Raw genomic sequence first — 19115 nt, forward strand, 5'->3', positions numbered from 1 at the left:
TTTGGTGGAGATAAACTTGGGTCTGGGTAACCCGGGGAGGATTTGAAGTGAAACCTACTTTAAAGAAATCTTTAAAAACTTGCACATCCAGTCTCCCCCGGTTATCCTACTAGGTGGTTTGCGCAATAATCGATTTCTGGGGACAGGGTGGAAAGGTGTGTGCCCGTACATGGAACAGGAAGCTAGAGGGAGGCAGAGGAGAGGGTGGAGGGGGCAGGAAGAGCGAGCATGGCCATCGGGAGAAGCGCTGAGACCCCACAGCCGGAAATGTCACTCTCAAATGGCTCCCGAGGGACGGGGACGGTGGGTGGGAGCGTGGCGGTCTGGTGGCCTGTCTCTTCAGCGCTCGCGCAGGGAGCGCACCCGCACAGCTGGCAGAGAGACACATGCAGCCTTCCGTCCCCGGAGAGATGCGTTCGGTATTTCTGTCCTTTCCTAGGAGGCGTGCTCGGTGACCTCCCTGTGGCCAGAGACTCCGGGGCCGCCTGCCTATCCCAGCGGCCGCCCCGCAGGAACACACAGGCCTTCCTTAATAAGTTCGACCAGACCTCCCGGCGGGGCACTGCGAGGCGGGGCTGCGGGCGCGCGCGAAGGGGCGCCCACATCACCGGGCCCCCAGCTCGTGCTGCCAGAGAGGTACTGTCCCCTTCCGGCTTCCCGGATGGTTCCCACCTGGCTTCAAGGTCCGCTACTCTCCCGCCTGGGCTCTCATCTGGAGGAAGATACTCTCCCGCTGCTTCCTAACAGCTGACGCCACGCTGGAGCGCGCCAAAGACTTCACTAAAGGTTAGAGAAACCAAAGGGCTGTAAACAAACCTAGCAACACATTCTAGATTTGCTTCTGTGTTTGTTGCATTTTGAACGCAGCTTATCCGCCACACAAGGACACGCCCCTGCCCAGCGTGGGTCCTGGCTGCACAGGGCCCGGCTCACCTGTACCCCCCCCCCCCCCCCCCCCCCCCCCCCCCCCCCCCCCCCCCCCCCCCCCCCCCCCCCCCCCCCCCGCGCGCAGCACTGTTCCGCACCCTGCAGCTTCCCTGGTCTGTGGCCAGTGGGAAGGTTCTCCCTTCCAGACTAAAGTAGGGTCATATCTTCGTAGAAGGACAACTGCCAACATTTGTGTTAAACGAAATGGTCATCTATACCAGTAGGGGTGTCACTGACTGCGCATGCTTGGTGTCCTGGGCTGAGAAAACACAAGTGAAGATCGCAGGGAATGATCCCATGGGAAAGAGGCCTAAAGACCTCCCCGCCCCGCCCCCCAGGACACTCTAGCCTGAGGAACTGGGAACAGAAGCTGGGGGTGACATTCACAGACAGGTTCTCAGCCAGCAGGGCCAGCCCTCACAGGGTAGATAGAAGGGTAGGGCACGGGCTCCCCAGGGGAAGGAGATGGGGGCAGAAAGACGCAAAGACTTGCGGTGAGGCTGGAAAGGGGAGTCATCGTGGGAGCATCATGAAGTGCTTTCTCTTTCCCCTCTGCCTCGTGCTTCCTCTCCAGATTTTTCCATCTTTGTCACAATTTTTCCTCACCTGTACTCCACTGCTTAAACAACGGAGTTGATCAAATCAATGTCTTGTGTTGCTGGGTGAGGGGAGGTGGGGAACCCCGGACCCTGAGGCCTTGACCCTGCCTCTCCCAAAGATGTCACCAAAAGGTTGTCTTGTCTCAAGAAAGAATTCAAGGACACAGCACAGCGAATGAGTGATACGAACAGTAAAGTTTATTTAAGTAAAAGTGGTGTGGGAGAGAAAGAAATGTAAACCCAGCAGAAGGCAAACTGTCTCCTGCTGAGACCCCCAACCCCCAAAGTCCTACCCTTCCTGGAACACCAGCATCTCTTGTCTGAATGAAAGGGGCCATTTCAGCGCAAAGCAGGATGGGCTTGGGAGCGATGCTTTCTCCAGGGCTCCTGGGCGGGGCGGGCTCAGCTCTATCAGGCTTTCACTGCAGTCTGAGGTCTTCCTCTGCCCGATCCTCTCTTCACTCTCCCCTGCACAGGAGCTCATCCTTAATAAACATCTGGCGCCCCAAACTCTGTCCAGCCTCTGTCCCCAGGTCCGGTCTGAGTAGTCTGTATGCCATTGTCTCCAGTCTTAGAAGGTCCATTTGTCCCAATAACATTTCTAGGGACAGATCTTTCTTAAAGTTTATTTTGAGAGGGGCACCTGCGGGGGCTCTGTCGGTTGGCCCTCCGACTTTGGCTCAGGTCATGGTCTCATGGTTCGTGGGTTCAAGCCCCACATCAGGCTCTGTGATGACAGCTTGGAGCCTGGAGCCTGCTTTGGATTCTGTGTCTCCCTCTCTCTCTGCCCCTCCCCTGCTCACACTCTGTATCTCTCTCTCAAAAATAAAAATAAACATTTAAAAAAATCTAAAAATAAATAAATGTAAAAAAAAAAGGATCAGTAGAACTTTACTCAGTAATGATGAAACAAGAAAATTGCAGCACTTTGTTCTGGAGTCCCCCCCGCCATCCCCCCCCGTCCTACATACAGATTGCTTTTCCCACTGGCCAGTGTCAGTGTGTGAACCCATGGGGATAGATGAAGGTGTTCGCGAGCTTTAGGCGAACCAAGCTCCTGACTGTCCACCTCCATGCAGGGGCTTTCCTTACACTGGGCCGCCTAGGAACACGCCCGCTGTAAATGTGTGAAGCCACTTCTGCTTTTCCACATACTCCTGCCGGCACACCCTTCACCCAGTTTGCAAAAGAAAGGCATCATTCTTACCCATCCCAAATCATGATTCAGTGCCTCGGGATTAAAAAAAAAATTCTCTGTTTAGCAGAGACAAAGGCCCTATAGACCAGTGGTTAGTTTCTGTGTCTCTCTCATACTTAAAGGTATTAAAGACAAAGCCATGTATTAGAAATAAATATGCTGGCCCATGTCGAGATGTCCTGAATCTCGGAATACGGTAAGAGACATAAAGCAGAATTGATGACAGTTTTCATGCAAAGACCTTGCCTCTTCTTTATTATTTAAAAAAAAAAAAAAAAAAGGCTTGGCTCTTGAGGGAGAGTCCTGAGCAAAGAGCAGTGTAAGACACAGTGCGCCTGTGTCGAGGCACAGACCCATGGACGCCTCTACGCCTGATCCACTCCTCTGGGAGTCAGGCTGTGTACCCGGCTGGCACACGTTCAGTCACAGGCAACATCTAACTCTGAGCATCAAAGCCAACAGAGTTTGGTCACTTATTCGTGCTACACCAATGTCAGACGAGAAGTCTGATCAACGTGGTGCTGGCAGGAACACAGTCAACGGTTGTGCCAGAGCTCAAAGCACGGGGCCATCCTGCACCAGGAAGGCAATGCCCTGGCCGGGAGGGGACACACACCACCTCCACCTCGCTGGTCAGAACTGCTTGCTAAGCTCCATTCAACCACAAAGAGGATGCACGACTCTACCGTAAACACGCGGCAAAAAGCTGGAAACGTTGCACAAACAGCACAGATGCTCGCAAACAAGGTAAGAGCTGTAAAAAAGTACACTGGGGGGGGAGGGGGGGAAGGGAGGCACCTGGGTGGCTCAGTTGGTTCATCATCCAACTTCAGCTCACGGCAAGATCTTACAGTTCACGGTTCAAGCCCCACTCGGGCTCAGTGCTGACAGCTCAGAGCCTGGAGCCTGCTTCTGATCCCATCTCTCCCACTCTCTCTGCCCCTCCTCCGCTTGCAGTCTTTCTCTCTCTCAAAAATAAACTTTAAAAATTAAAAAAAAAAATACGCTAGGAATTATCAGCTGGCTTTAAAGAGCAGTTGCCCAGCATTTTCAGTATTCTAAGTAAAGGGCAAGGGGTGAGATCTCATCCGACCGATGTAGTGTTTCTCAGTGGCACAGTCGGCCTGATTACAAACAGATGACACCTTTTACCTCTAAGCCATCAACATTACAGCTCCTAGAAAGCTGGTTTTAGATCTTCTTGAACAACGTAGAATTTTTTTGTTAAGCTTTACAAAAACAAACCAAAAAAAGCCAAAAAAGTACTGCACACTGTTAAGTTCCCGGTTTGCATTTTCACTTGGTGGCACATCAGCTTGTGTCACTCATCAGTCATTTCCTGTTCCCAACTGTCATGTGTTAGTAGATTCTACTGTAAATCAGCTACGTAACGGGCACGAGTCCACCCTTTTTAAGCTCTTCATCTAACGAAGGGCTAGAACCCGCGCCTGAGTGGACAGACCGAGGCAGGAGCGGCGGCACCACGCGGAGGCGGCGGGCCGCTGGCTCCACCCTGTGGCCACCTGCGCACACTGCTCCCGTGGCTCTCCGCCCGCTTTCGGCAACTCACCACCCCCTCCGCCCCCAAGACCTGGTGCGAGATCTCAGCTTCCCCAGACCCGCAAGGGCAAGAACGGACTCCAAGGTGGCGACGGGTACAGGAGAGCAAGGAGTCGTGTGTGTCCGATTCGCCCTCGTACCCAGAGGAGCACCCAACTTGTGGGCGGCACCCCAAGCAAGTACTTGCTTGCTCGGGGCCGGCAGATGTAAGAACCGGGTTCTCGCCCGGGCCCGCGCGGCAGCTGCAGAAAGTTCGGCGGGAAACCGAACGGTGGGGACGGCCGGACGGCTTCCTGGAACTGCGTAGCTGATAAACTCCGGGGTCGAAGCGACGCGCCAGCTCAGGGACTTGGCCGTGGCGCCACCGCGCGGAGCGGAGGACCAGGAGGGAGACCGCGGGAAGGGGACCCGCGCTGACCTGTCCCGAGACCCAGGAATAAGGTGGCTGGAGCAGATGGCTGCCAAGAAAGAGCAGGTGGGGAGTGAATGGGTGACCGCTGATCGGTCAAACACGGATGACTATCCTGCTGCTTCCACCACCAGCGGAGAACCAGCTGGGCGGTGAGCAGTGAGCCCCCAGGTTCTTCCAGGGCTGCTCTGAAATGCACTCGGGGACCATGGGGCATCACCCAAAGGCCTGGTCTAGCCTGGATCCCTAGTGCTTACCCTGGAGGGTGATGTAGCTGGAAGGGGGGGAGGGGAGGAAGGGCGTTCCTTCATACCTCGCAGACTCTGCCCGGACGGTACCCGAGGGCCGGCTGGACCCACAAAGGCTTCATCCAAGCAGCTCTGGGGCACATCGTACAATCCCCAGGGCTTACTTACAGAGCTAAGGAGGACACCCCAGAGGAGACCGTTGTAGAGAACAGGCTGCTGCTTGTGAGGAGGGTGGTCAGTTGGAGGTCGTTTCTCATCTTCCAGGTTCCATAAGGAAAGCCCTAAGCTCCTTGAGCTTCTACAGGAGTTCAGACCCATTCCAGAACACTCCAGAGTGTTCCTAGATTGAGAAGGAAGGACTGGTTTGAGGCAAAACGGGGAGATTTGGGTCCTGGCTGATGTGAGAAACAAAGGCAAAGGAAGAAACTTTCCTCATAACCTACAGCCCATTGGCAAGTCCTTGAGGCAGACAGAGTGACCTTCCTCTAGAAGCTCAACTGCCTTGATGTTCATACTTGGCTAAGGGCAAAAGGCAATCTTAGCTTAACCTTATCCCAACCTCCAGGATCCTGTAAGTCTCCCTTAGCATATAAACATTCCGTTGGAAACTTCCTTTATCTCTACTCCCCCCCAACCCCCCAGATACATGTTAGCGATCATCCTCCAAGCATATGGCCTCCTGACACATCTGAAGGGTCTTATGACTAAGGTTTTGTTTAAAGTAATAAATGAGGGGCGCCTGGGTGGCTTAGTCGGTTAAGCGTCCGACTTTCGCTTAGGTCACGATCTCGCGGTTCGTGGGTTCGAGCCCCGCGTCGGGCTCTGAGCTGACTGCCAGCTCGGAGCCTGGAGCCTGTTTCAGTCTGTGACTCCCTCTCTCTCTGACCCTTCCCTGTTCACACTGTCTCTCTCTCTCCTAGAAATAAATAAAACATTTAAAAAATAATAAATAAATGAGCTTTTCTTTTTAAATTTTTTTTTTATGTTTTATTTATTTCTAGGAGAGAGAGAGACAGCGTGAGCAGGCGAGGGTCAGAGAGAGAGGGAGTCACAGACTCAAAGAGGCTCCAGGCTCTGAGCTGGCAGTCAGCTCAGAGCCCGACGCGGGGCTCGAACCCACGAACCGCGAGATCGTGACCTAAGCGAAAGTCGGACGCTTAACCGACTAAGCCACCCAGGCGCCCCATAAATGAGCTTTTCTTAACAATAGTTAGCCCCCCAGGTCCTGGAATCCTTGCTTCCAAAATTCCTTAAAGACTTACGCTACCCCTAACCCTCTTGCAACTTGAGAGTATATAATCAGCCACTCCTCACAACCTCATGCAGCTCTTTCTGCACATGAGTCGTGTCCTCATGTTTTAATGAAACTATCTTTTTGCACTGAAGAGGTCTCCAGAATTCTTTCTTCACCTTTCGCTCTGAACCCCAACATTTCCACATCACTTGCTACCACACTGGGGAGAAACCCTAGAGCCTTCTGGACTTAGGACTCTCCCCGCCCCTCATCCCGGAAGGCAAAGATAGCCAGACCTGCCTGGAAACCAGATGGAATGAAGGAGGAATGGCTGGCAATTGGCCAGAAGGGGTTCACCAGTCCTCACTGCTACCAGGCCAGTAAGAGATAGACCCCAAGGGCAGTAAGGGCTGGACAATAGTGGAAGCAAGAAAACCAGCTAGGAATTCAGGTGAAAGCTAATGGCAGTTTGGATTTACAGGGAGCAGTGAAGGTGTTGAGAAGTGCTCACATTTGGAATATATTTTGTAGGAAGTGCCAGAAAAAAAAAGGCTTACTGATTGATTCTATGTAGGGAATGTGGGAGAAAAGAGGAGTCACAAAGACTAGATTTGAGCAATAAACTGATTCCATTGACTGGGATCAGGAGGGAAATAGCAAGTTGATGTAAGAGAGGAGAGAAGAGTAGCAAGAAGCAAAAGTTCTGTATTGGACATATAAAGATTCCTATTTGATGTTTAACTGTTGAAAATTCAATGGAGGGGGCACCTGGTGGCTCAGTCTGTTAGGCGTCCGACTTCAGCTCAGGTCATGATCTCACAGTTTGTGGGTTCGAGCCCTGCATTGGGCTCTGTGCTGATGGCTAGCTTGGACCCTGGAGCCTGCTTCGGATTCTGTGTCTCCTCTCTCTGACTTTTGCCTACTCGCTTTCTCTCTCTCTCTCTCTCTCTCTCTCAGAAATAAATAAAACATTAAAATTTTTTTTAAAAAGGAAAAAGAAATTTCAGTGGAATGTGAATGGCACTCAAAGAACAATCCGGGGAGATAAAAAAATTTTAGAATCATCATATATATGTTATATTGAGAGCCATGGGATTAGAAAAGACAATGTAAGCAGAAAGTACAGATAGAAATTAGAAAAGGGTCTAAGGCTGAACCCTGGGATGTATCAAATCTTCAAAGAGGTGGCAGCAAAGGATATTGACAAGGAATAGCTACTGAGATGGAGAAAAACAGAGAAGAAAGTGTCTCAAGAAAGAAAGAGTGATAAACTGTTTCAAATTCTCCTGAGACTATTGTTGGATCTGGAGTGGGATTGCATTAAGTATGTAGACTTGGGGGGTAAGGGTGAGGGAGAGATACTGATATCATTACAATACTGACTTTACCAGTGCACCTGGGTGGCTCAGTTGGTTAAGCATCTGACTCATGGTTTTGGCTCAGGTCATGATCTCACAGTTCTTGAGTTCAAGCCCCAAGTCGGGCTCTGTGCTGATAGTGTGAATTCTGCTTGGGGATTCTCTCTCTCCCCCTCTCTCCTTGCTCTAGTCTCTCTTTCTCTCTCTCTCCCCCTCTCAAGATAAAACTTTAAAAAATTACTTTTCCAATCCATGAACATGGTATAACTCTCCATTTATTTATATCCTTGTTAATATCTCTCAACAGGGGGCCTAGGTGGCTTGGTTAGCTAAGCGTCTGACTCTTGATTTCGACTCAGGTCAGGATCTCACAGTTTGTGGGCTCAAGCCTAGAGTTGGGCTCTGTGCTGATGCCTCAGGGCCTGCTTGGGATTCTCTCCCCACTTCTTCTTTCTTCCTCTTTTTGCCCTTCCCATGCTCTCTCTCTCAAAATAAATAAAGGTAAAAAAAAATCCCTGTCAACAACGTTATGATTCTCTCCCTAGAAGTCTTGTTCATCTTTTCATTAGATTTATTCCTAGGTTTTTCATTTTCATAAGTTATTGTATATGGTATTGCTAGAATCTTAAGAAGTGATCATTACCAGCCTCACAGCTACAATAGTATAAAAACTGAAAAGATCCTACCAGAACTATATACTAAGCTTGGCAATGGAAAGCAGGATGTTAAAAAAGAAATTCTAGTAAGTTGAAAATCTAGGCCTCCGTAAGGTCTTTTAGGTACAGACTTCCTTGCTTGCGCACCCTAGCAGTCAATGAGAGCCAATTGATAGTTTTCTGCCTTTACTTTTTCCCTTATCTCTTGGTTTGTTTCCAATTGGGGGGGGGGGTCAATACCCCTAAAGGGTTAGCAGCTCATCTTTCTGCCCTCGCAATTTTGTCTCCATATCCCACACGTATATATTCCTTTGTAACTCCTCCACTTGAGAATAAATTGTGGAGGTGCTTGAGTGGTTCAGTCAGTTAAACCATCCGACTTGAGCTCAGGTCATGATTTCACAGTTTGTGGGTTCCCTCTCTCTCTGCCCCACCCCCTCCCCTCTCAAAAACAAATAAACATTTAAAAAAATATATTGTGGAGAGGGAGCATATGCTAAAGGGAAAGTTTCCCAAGCATAAGCGAGTTAATGGAGATAGAAAATATCTAAGGAAGACTATAAATAACTGGCTTATGCATTCTGGAGAAATAAACTCCCCAAATGTGGTTCTCCCTGAGAAGATCCTTTTGAGGAAATCATGACATGCTCTCCAGTGAAACAGCTCTGGACTCTGAAGATCATTTCTTCTGAAAGGGCAGAAAAAGGCCTTATTTGCAACAGGTTTATAAGTACCATTTCTTTTTTAGAAAATATTCATTTCCTAACTTCAATTCAAACACATCTTGGAATTTCACAGCCTTTGGGCACAATAAACTAGAATTCAAATCTTAATCCTGCACCTAATAGCTCCTCGAATTGCAGTTTCTTAACCCAATTACCTCTCATTCCACTTTGAAATCTATATTATGGCCTCATAGTGTCTAACTTTCATGGATTAACTTTATTTACCAAAGTCTCTTTTTATTTGCTTCATAGGGGTTATATCGCTTAATCTTAATAGTATCTGTTTTCTGTCACTGCCTCATAATATTAGCAGTTGGGTTTTTATCTTTTTCCATTATCTCGATCAGTTTCTATAAGTATTATCTCTTCCCTCAGGGTTTAGTAAAACTCTTTGGACCTGGTGCTGTTTCTAAGAGTAGGTCTTTGCCCTCTTTCCAGTTTCTTCTACAACTATTTTTATTCATTCTTCCTTTCTTTTTTTTTTTTTTTTTTAATTTTTTTTTTAATGTTTTATTTATTTCTAGGAGAGAGAGAGAGACAGCATGAGCAGGGGAGGGTCAGAGAGAGAGGGAGTCACAGATTGAAACAGGCTCCAGGCTCTGAGCCGGCAGTCAGCACAGAGCCCGACGCGGGGCTCGAACCCACGAACCGCAAGATCATGACCTAAGCGAAAGTCGGACACTTAACCGACTAAGCCACCCAGGCGCCCCTGTTCTTCCTTTCTTAGGGCAACTTAGATCACTTGTATTAAAAATCTAATACTTTGCATTTGCAAATATATGTCTCAAAATACACATACCACTTAAAATATCTTCTGTATCTAATGGTGCTGATATACTGGTGTACTTTTCCTCTTTCAATATTAAATTACCAAAGGGTTAACCCTTTAATCTTCTTTCAAAGAACTAGATTTTGGCTTTATTGATTCTATTTTGGGGAAGTGGGGATGTACGATCAATTCTGTTCACTTCTGCCTTTTTAAAAAATTTTTAATGTTTTTAAATTTATTTTTGAGAGAGAGACAGAGCATGAGTGGGGGAGGGACAGGGACACACACACACACAGAATCTGAAACAGGCCCCAGGCTCTCAGAGACAATGAGATCATGACCTAGGCTGAAGTCGGATGCTCAACCAACTGAGCCACCCAGCTGCTCCTATTCATTTTTGCTTTTATCCTAACTTATTCCTCTACTCAGGTTTTGTTGTCCTGTTATTAACTTTTAAGGTAAAAGCTTACTTGGTTATTTCTAATCATGCTCATTTTCTCATAAATGGATTTTAAAGCTCTGAATTTTCTTCTGACCTCTTCATTTAAGTTTTAATATATAGTGCTCTCTTTGTTTATTATAATTGGATACTAAAAATTATATCATTTTTATTTTTATATCCTCTTTAGTCCATGTGCTTTTCCCAACAGTATAGATCAAGAAGAATAATTTTAGTTATGTCTTTGCATTATGATTAGTGAATGTGTCCCCTATGGTTTCAATTTTTTTTTCTTTTTAATTAAAAATTTTTTTAACATGTATTTATTATTGAGAGACCGAGCATGAGCAGAGGAGGGTCAGAGAGAAGGGGAGACACAGAATCTGAAGCAGGCTCTAGGCTATGAGCACAGAGCCTGATGAGGGGCTCGAACCCACAAACCACAAGGTCATGACCTGAGCCAAAGTCAGCTACTATCCAACTGAGCCACCCAGGCGCCCCAGTTTCAACTTTCTCAACACTTGTTAAGGTTTTGTCATCTCCCATGTGGTCAGTTTTTATCCGTATCAGTGTGACTTCAAAACGTATGTTTTCTACTTTGGGTACAAGATGGGGTGGGTATAAGTATAGCTATGACTAATCTTGTTAACTGTATTCTTCAAATCCTCTGTGTCCTCAACAAGTTTTAGCCCACTTGATCTGCCAATTCCGGAGACTCTGCTTCTTCCCACTATAAATGATTTGCATATACTCATCCAAAGATTTATCTGTTATGCCCCCTTCCGGCCTAAACACACCCCACAATCATGATACTGTGAAATACATTTATTTTCCTCAGAAAATGAAAAGTTTCTTACCTTTTTTGCTCAAGACCAAGGACTGAAATTCAAGCGGTACCTTGGCTAACTCTCCTGCTAATCCCCAAACTGTATACTCTACACATACTTGCTGTTTCTGGGGAAACCGAGGAATAATTTAGGAATAAGTTCTATTGCCCAGCCCCTTGATAGTAATGTGAAGAAACTTATGAACAAAAGAATTCAAACACTTAAAAGGATATCAGAGGAAAAGTCACCTACAAAGACACTTGAATAAGCAAAATAATTTTTCTTAAATGTTCACAGTGCAGCAAGCAGAGCAGTGAAGAAGCCCAAGGAAACAAGGGTGTGTTCACTTGCTGGAAGTACCTGTGGTTGATAGATATACAAATTAGTCAGTATAATATGCCTTTCTCCTGCTCATTATTCTACATATTACAATATGGGTTTTGAGTCCAGATATGCCAAACTACATGAAACACATCTTCAGAAAGAAATTCAAGTAGTTTAAGGCCCAATCCTTATATTAAGAACACTGAACAATGTTTGTCCAGGGTTATATCTGTGGTATGTCTGAAGTCTCTCATAATCCCTCTTGGCCTAAAGATTTTTCCTTCGGTGCATTTGAAAATTAGAATACAGGACCCCTGGGTGGCTCAGTAGGTTAAACATCTGACTTCAACTCAGGTCACGATCTCGTAGTCTGCGAGTTTGAGCCCCACATCAAGCTCCAAGCTGACAGTGCGGAGACTGGGATTCTCTCCCTCTCTCTCTTTCTGCCCCTCCCCTGCTCACGCTGTCTCTGTCTCTCTCAAAATAAAGAACTTTAAAAAGAAAGAAAGAAAAAGAAGTTCTTATTGCTCCAACACAAGATACTTAAGGAGGGGACTCTCAAATCACTAGAAATCTCTTAAAGGAACGCTTTTTAGGAAGGGGAGGGATTCTGGAGGTACAATGGTATTTATGCAGCAAGTGCCTACCTAACCGGACTCATAATGAGAGAAACACTGGTCAAATATTCACCGTGTTCTAGCCACTCAGTACTAAGTGCATACAATATGTGATCTCATTCAGTCTTCATAACAAGCCTAGAAGGTTCCGTTATTTTTCTCATTTCCCAGAGGAAGGAATTGAGGTTCAAAAGAGTACAGAAACTTTCCCAAGGTCATCTAGCTCTTAGGTGGGGGAAACCAGGACTCACTGCTGATGCTCATCACCACAAGACCCAGCCTTTTCAGCTGGTATCTTTGACTTTATTATAATCAGTGTACCATGTGGGGTCCGTGGCTAGAGACCAGAGAGTGGACTGTGACATGATCAGGAATATTTGGTCTCTGCCCCGATTCCCGATACAGAGCTCCTAAAACTCTCGTACTTTTCTGGATCTGATCTTTGACCCAGGTTCTTGACACAGAGCTTCTAAATCTCTTGGAATGTCCTGGATAATGTTCTCGTGAGATGGCTTTTGGTGGACTCCCGGGTAGCTTCAGGGTGGAGGCTGGTACCAGAAAGGCCAAGCTAGGATTAGAAGCTTGGAACTTTTAGCCTTCCCCCACCCCGCATCCTTGAGGGAGGAGGAGGAGTGGAGATTGAGCCGATGATCTGTCATGTCTACTTGATAAAGCCTCCATAAAAATCCCTAAACTATAGGGTTCAGAAAGCTTCTGGGTTGGTGAACACATCCACATTTCAAGAAAGAGACCACCACACTCCACAGAGACCCTTCTAGACCTGGCCCTAGGTACATCTTTTCCTTTCCTGTAGCCTTTACAATAAACCGGTAAAGATGTTTCCCAGAGTTCTGCGAGTTATTGTAACAATTTAGCAAATGTGATGAGGGGGTGGTGGGAACCCCGGGTTTGTAGCCCAACGTGACAGAAGTGTGGGTAACCTGGGAAGCCACTAGCGTGATTGCTGTCTGACGGGGGAGAGGGGCCAGTCTTATGGACCCGAGCCCTTAATCTGTGGCATCTGTGCTAAATCCAAGTAGAATTGCTTTGTGTGGAAAACCCACACATTCGGTGGTCAGAAGTACTGAGAGGAGCAGAGGAAACAAAAGCTTCCTCCCACCCTGTTACCGCTTCTGAACTAGTAGAGGTTAGCGTAAATATCCAACAACTTACACTGTGAAACTTCTAAACAGCCCTGGAGCTCTGACTTCCCTTTCAGACTACTTCTGCCTCATCAATCCACTCATCCCACAAATATTCATGGAGCACCCACTGTATTCCAGATACAGTCCTAGGTGGTAGGGATATAAAAATAAAAAGTACTTGCCTTTGCAGGACATACTCTAGGAAGGGAAGAGGAGTCAGACAATGGGCCAGAGCACAGCCTGAATTACTGTAACAAATCTTGAAAAAAAAACAAACAGTGGCTTAAAGAAGATACAAGCTTATCTCTCACGTCATTGTCCAGAGCTCGTAGAGCAGTTCAGAGCGGTTCGGCCGTCCTTATCACATGATTTGGGCTTCAGGGTCCAAAGTGGTTGCCACAGCGCCTGGTATCACATTTGCGACCAAGCCAGAGGAGAGGGAACAAAGTCAGTGCATACTTATTCCTTCTTAGGGTACAAACTTGAAATAATATAGATCCCTCCCATTCGCAACTCACTGGCCCAGAACTTTGTCTTACAGACAACCCTAGATACTAGAGAAGGTGGTAAATAGCCTTTAATTGAGAAGCCATGCGCTCAGCACAGAGTTATAGCAAGCAGAAAAGAGTAGTTTTAAGGGGGGGGGGACACGCCTGGGTGGCTCACTTGGTTGAGCATTGGACTTTGGCTCAGGTCATGACCTCGTGGTTTGTGAGTTCGAGCCCCACATGGGGCTCACTGCTGTCAGCCCCTCGGCACAGAGCCCATTTCAGATCCTCTGTCCCCCCTCTCTGCCCCTCCCCTGCTCGTGCTCTCCAAAAATGTAAACATTTTAAAAAACAAAGAATAGTTTTTATGGGCAGTAGGCTCTGATTCAGTAATAAAGAAACCCATTAGTATTCAGATGACACACGGAAGAAAATTAAGCAAGGTAGGGGAATAAAGAGTATTATGAAGTTGGAGAAGGAGGGCTTATCTTACATAAGCCGGTCAAGGAAGTCTTTGAGCAGAAACCTAAAAAACATGAGGAGCCAGTCACATAACTATCTGGGGGGACAGCCTTCCCAGAAGAGGAAATGGCAAGCGAAGGGCCCGGAGATAGGAGGGTCTGGGTGTATCCCAGTAAGAAGAGAGAGACCAGGGAGATGCAGTGGAGCAGACTAAAGGGAGAGGGGGAAGCAGGAGAGTAGGTGGGTGGTCGTAAGGACTCCACCTTCCCTCCGGAGCCATGGTTGGCGCGGGGCGGTGGGGGGGGGGCAGGAAGGGGGGAACGGGGAACAGGGAATTCAGATGGGGAGGAGACCATGGTAGGAACAGGAGCTGACTCCTGTCTCAAGAAGTTTACTCTGGCTATTTTGTGGACAGCAGAGAGGGTAGATGGCAAACGCAAGGAGCCCAGTCAGAAGGCAGCTGTGCAAGCGTCAAGGTATGGTTGAAGACTGGACACGTTTTGAGTCAACGCTATTTTCTGCTAAATCACGGGTGATCGAGGAAAGGCTGGTTATCACTTGCCCGATTATCGTCAACCCCAGGAAGAGAAAATTCCCAGAGGATCCTTAATATATTGGTTACAAATATTACAGCTGAACCTCCCTGGAAAGGAAGGTGCCGATATATCCCCATCACCTACACAAGGCAGGACCTGGCACGCAGAAGCTATCCTCATGGAACTTTCCTGAACCTTCTAGCCAGACGTAACCTATCCTCCTTAATTCATAACGTTTCCTTCTTCCCCCTCTTTTGGGAACAACGTGTATTGCCTTGAATTATAATTATCTGTATACTGATGTAATCCCCTCTAGTAAAAGGATTTACATCTGGTTATCCATCTCATTGCCTTGCTAACATTTTATGTTTGGTATGGAGATTTGATTACACATGAAAACACAACCCTGCTTTTACTTTTCAAAGGTTTGACGTTGACAGTGCAGGATCTGCACTTGATCTTAGCCAAAAGGCCGAGAAGCGAGGACAGTACAGGATCTGGAATGTTTTATCAAGTTTCCTATCTTTGCCAAATCATAGGATGGTTCAGCTATAGTTACAAAGTGTGGAAATAATCTTCAGTAAATTCTAGTAATCCCCCCCCCCCCCGCAAGACAGTCTTGTTCCTTCTATGTCAAAGATGGACATTCTTTGGAGAGGTCTGGCTGGTTCAGTCAGAAGAGCATAGGACTCTTGATCTTGGGAGTTTGAGCCCTACGTGGGGTATAGATTACTTTAAAAAAAAAAAATAGATTGACATCCTCTGATAATGCCTACTTCATGCCCCCCCAAATGAGATCACATAACTTATTTCCCATCTTTTGCCCTGTGTTTAAATTATAGTCATCCAAATTTAAATGTGTTGACTCTTAGGTCACTTTTAGGAAATGCATCCAGTCTTAAAATGAGGTATTTGTCTAAAATTATGGCAAGATTAAATTGCCATCTTCTTAAGTTTATACAGATACCACAATCCATTCACCAATCCTTAAAATGATGAACTACCCTTTTTTTTTTTTTTTTACTTTTATTTTTGAGAGAGAGACACACAGAGTGGAGTTGGGGCAGAGAGAGAGGGAGACACAGAATCTGAAGCAGGCTCCAGGCTCTGAGCTGTCAGGAGGCTCGAACTCATGAACCGTGAGATCAGACCCTTAATGGACTGACTAGCTAAGCTTAATGACATTTGACCTGACCCAGACCGAGCCTGCTTCTACATCTGCAATGCTCACTGGATCTGATATTTCATCTTCTGGCATGCATTTCCCTCATTCCAGTTTACAAGTCTGGAAGAGCAACACCTAAATGAGGCTGAAAAGGCTCCAGTCTTAATCCTGTTGTTCTGGCTACACAGATACATTGGATGATGGGAGGGTGTCACGTGCAGTACTCTCTGCCTCTCTCAGGAGTTTTTAATCTCCAGCTATTCTTTTAACTGGGTCAGTAATTATCACAAAAACGGTTTCAGGTTAAAGGAGCAAGAAAAATCAGGAAAAAGTAGAGAAAAAAAACCTTACATGAACTTACCACCTTCAGATCCATTTTCTGGTGTCCCATGGTCTGGGCAGTCAGTCAACAAACTTTCATTGAGATGCTATTTTATAATAGGCACTGGAACAGCCTTCATTGGAGATCCCAAGAAGGATTTTTTTTAAAAGGAAATAGACTCGGTCTTCAAATAGAAGACCAACACAAGAAAATGAAAAAAACAAGGAAAAAGAAATTAAGGAACAAGGCTACACAGCTCGCAAAGCTACACTTCGTTACAAATTCATCATGCATTGAACAAAGCCTTAAGCACTGCATGGAAAGGGACTTCCTGTGAGCTAGAATGGTATGGGAAGGCTTCAAGGAGGGAGATTCGAGGAAGATTTTAAAGACCTGTGGGCCCCTGGGTGCTTCAGTCAGTTAAGTGACTTTGGCTCAGGCCATGATCTCACAGTCTGGGAGTTCGAGCCCCGCGTCGGGCTCTGTGCTGTCAGCTCAGAGCCTGAAGCCTGCTTCGGATTCTGTGTCTCCCTCTCTGTGCTTTTCTCCCCTGCCTCAAAAATAATTTTAAAAGATTTTTTTTTAAGCTTAAAGAACTACCAGGTTGACAAGATTTGAGTAGTTGAGAGGGCAACGGAATACAGACCACATAACAAAAGCACAAAGAGAAACTTAAGAGGCCCAATCAGGACAGTGGGTCCAGCATTTTGGCTATGCTAGAGAGCTGAGGAAAATGAACAGTTGAAGAAGGGACGTTTTGGCCAGATGGCAGAAGGCCTTTAGTTTCAGGATAAGGAGTTGGGGCTTAATCCTTTAGTCCTGAGTAATTCGTGATAGCTTTTGATGAGGTGAGTCTATTGATAACGCCTTAACTTCAAAAGACCGTGAAAAACATGGTTGATAGTCTTCTGGGAGAAGAGAATCCTGGCACTCCAGGATCCTAGGAGAGGAGACCAGATAGGGTCCGATGGTTTGAGAAAACAGACCAACCATAAAATGTGCTGCATAGTGATTTCCTTTCTTTCACTGGGAAATTAAAATTCTCAGTGAGTCATTCCTCTCGCCAGGGAAAATGACTCAGAACATCTTCATTTCCCAGTGAAAGAAAGAAATCATACACAGCCCATTTATGTAACTTTAATTGGATATAAATTTGAGCTCTTACATTATAAATTTCATTTGAAGCACCAACTTGTCAATTCCTTAACATTGATTAGTGACTTAATTTCAAAGCTTGATAAATCAACTTGAAGCTAAGAATTTTCCTTTTACCTTAAAGGTAGGTTTTACTGGGTAAAACTTCACCAGCCTGTCAGGGTTAGTCTTCGGTTATGCAAGTTTTTAACTAAGGGATTTTTAGAAAGTCATCTTATATACTAACTGTGGCCATTTGCACCTTTACCTTTTAAAATTAATGCATCTGAGAACACTAAAAACCTCCCCAGTTCCCCACCTCCAACCGATCAGGAAACTCAAGGAGAGGCACCTGGGAGTATTTAGCAAGCAGCCAAGTGGTTCTTCTAGGCAGGAAATTTTGTTACAGAAGCCAAGGTCCTTGCCCTGGAGATCATTTTCCTGTGGAGGAGACTAAGCAATCACAGTAAATCTGTGTTCTAGCTCAGTTTCACCAAAAACAAGAACATCGGCTAGGTGGTTGGGCTGAGGGAAGGTTTGACCCAAATGAGAATGAAATCCTGACCAAAGGGAAGTCTGAAGGTTTGGTCTAACCAAGGACCGAGGTTACAGACCAGACGAATTCTTGGCTGCTGAAGTCATGTGCATTATGCTAGGTTTCCCAGCATCCCTGGCCTTTACCCACTAGACGCCAGTTGGCATCCCTCCGAAGAATTTTGTTTCTAGATAGGACAAAATACCCCATGGGGGGGGGGAGGGGGGGCACAAAAATCAGTACCTGGCCAAGGCACTGGGCTAAAAGTTAGGGGAGGATTACTAGTTCATAACTACGTGGGCCAACAGACTAAAGCAGACTTTATTGGAGACTGTTTAGGACAATCGTTGGAAACATTTGTTACAGATTAGGACACGAAGACAGTGGGGCAGAGAGCTCCTATCTGTAGCTAAGAAATACCAGCTCACCTTAAGTTTCGTGTTGACTTATAGACTAAGAGTTAAGCAGAACAGTACCCCCCCCCCAAAAAAAAAAAACACCCCAGCACTGTACTTAGCTGGTTTACTTGGTTACCTGGAACTCAGTTTCCACTGACAATTTTAGAACTAAGGAGAGACCATTTTGAGGACTAATTTTTACCAGCAAGAATCTCGCCACTAGGGGGGACACGCTATAGGAAATTCCAGGTTTTAACAATCAGGGCAGGCTTGATCGCGGTCGTTAACATAAATCCATGACCAAATACTTGAGACCACGAAACCTCCCAACCCAAGAGCCAACCTAACATTTGGACTAGTGTTCACAGCCGCTTTCTGTGACAAATTAAGTGGCTCTGAAAAGAGCCGTTGGGGTAAAAGTAGCTGTTCTACTGCGTCCTTTGCACGCCCTTACTTCGAGCTGGTATACTTGGTGACGGCCTTGGTGCCCTCGGACACGGCGTGCTTGGCCAGCTCGCCGGGCAGCAGCAGGCGCACAGCCGTCTGGATCTCCCGGGACGTGATGGTGGAGCGCTTGTTGTAATGCGCCAGGCGGGAGGCCTCACCGGCGATGCGCTCGAAGATGTCGTTGACGAACGAGTTCATGATGCCCATAGCCTTGGACGAGATGCCGGTGTCTGGATGAACCTGCTTCAACACCTTATACACGTACACGGAATAACTCTCCTTACGACTACGCTTGCGCTTCTTGCCGTCCTTCTTCTGCACTTTCGTGACAGCTTTCTTAGAACCCTTCTTGGGAGCAGGAGCTGACTTCGCTGGATCAGGCATCTTTGCTGGAAGAAACGCCACACACGCAAAACGATCCGGACTACATTCAAGCGGCTTGGTTACGCACTACTTATAGAGCCTGTATGCAAATGAAGGCTCGCACAGGACTGCATTTTTATTGGTTAATTTCCAACAGTGCCGTCATAGAGGGGTGGAGTCTATGTAAATAATAGCTTCTGCTCGCGCTCCCTTAGTGGCTCTCAGAACAA

The 19115-nt window shown here is 46.6% G+C and overlaps 1 protein-coding gene across 1 annotated transcript; it reads right to left on the reverse strand.

Moving 5' to 3' along the window:
* Window positions 1-17965: 17965 nt before the first annotated feature.
* LOC120241213 (histone H2B type 2-F) lies at window positions 17966-19019 on the reverse strand. The gene has a single exon (XM_039246209.1). The coding sequence runs from the start codon at window positions 18904-18906 to the stop codon at window positions 18526-18528; it is 381 nt and encodes a 126-aa protein (XP_039102140.1). The 5' UTR covers window positions 18907-19019; the 3' UTR covers window positions 17966-18525.
* Between the last annotated feature and the right edge of the window lie 96 nt (window positions 19020-19115).

This window comes from Hyaena hyaena, unplaced genomic scaffold (assembly GCF_003009895.1).
Source record: "Hyaena hyaena isolate Hyena2069 unplaced genomic scaffold, ASM300989v1 scaffold_284, whole genome shotgun sequence".
NCBI classification, from domain to species: domain Eukaryota; kingdom Metazoa; phylum Chordata; class Mammalia; order Carnivora; family Hyaenidae; genus Hyaena; species Hyaena hyaena.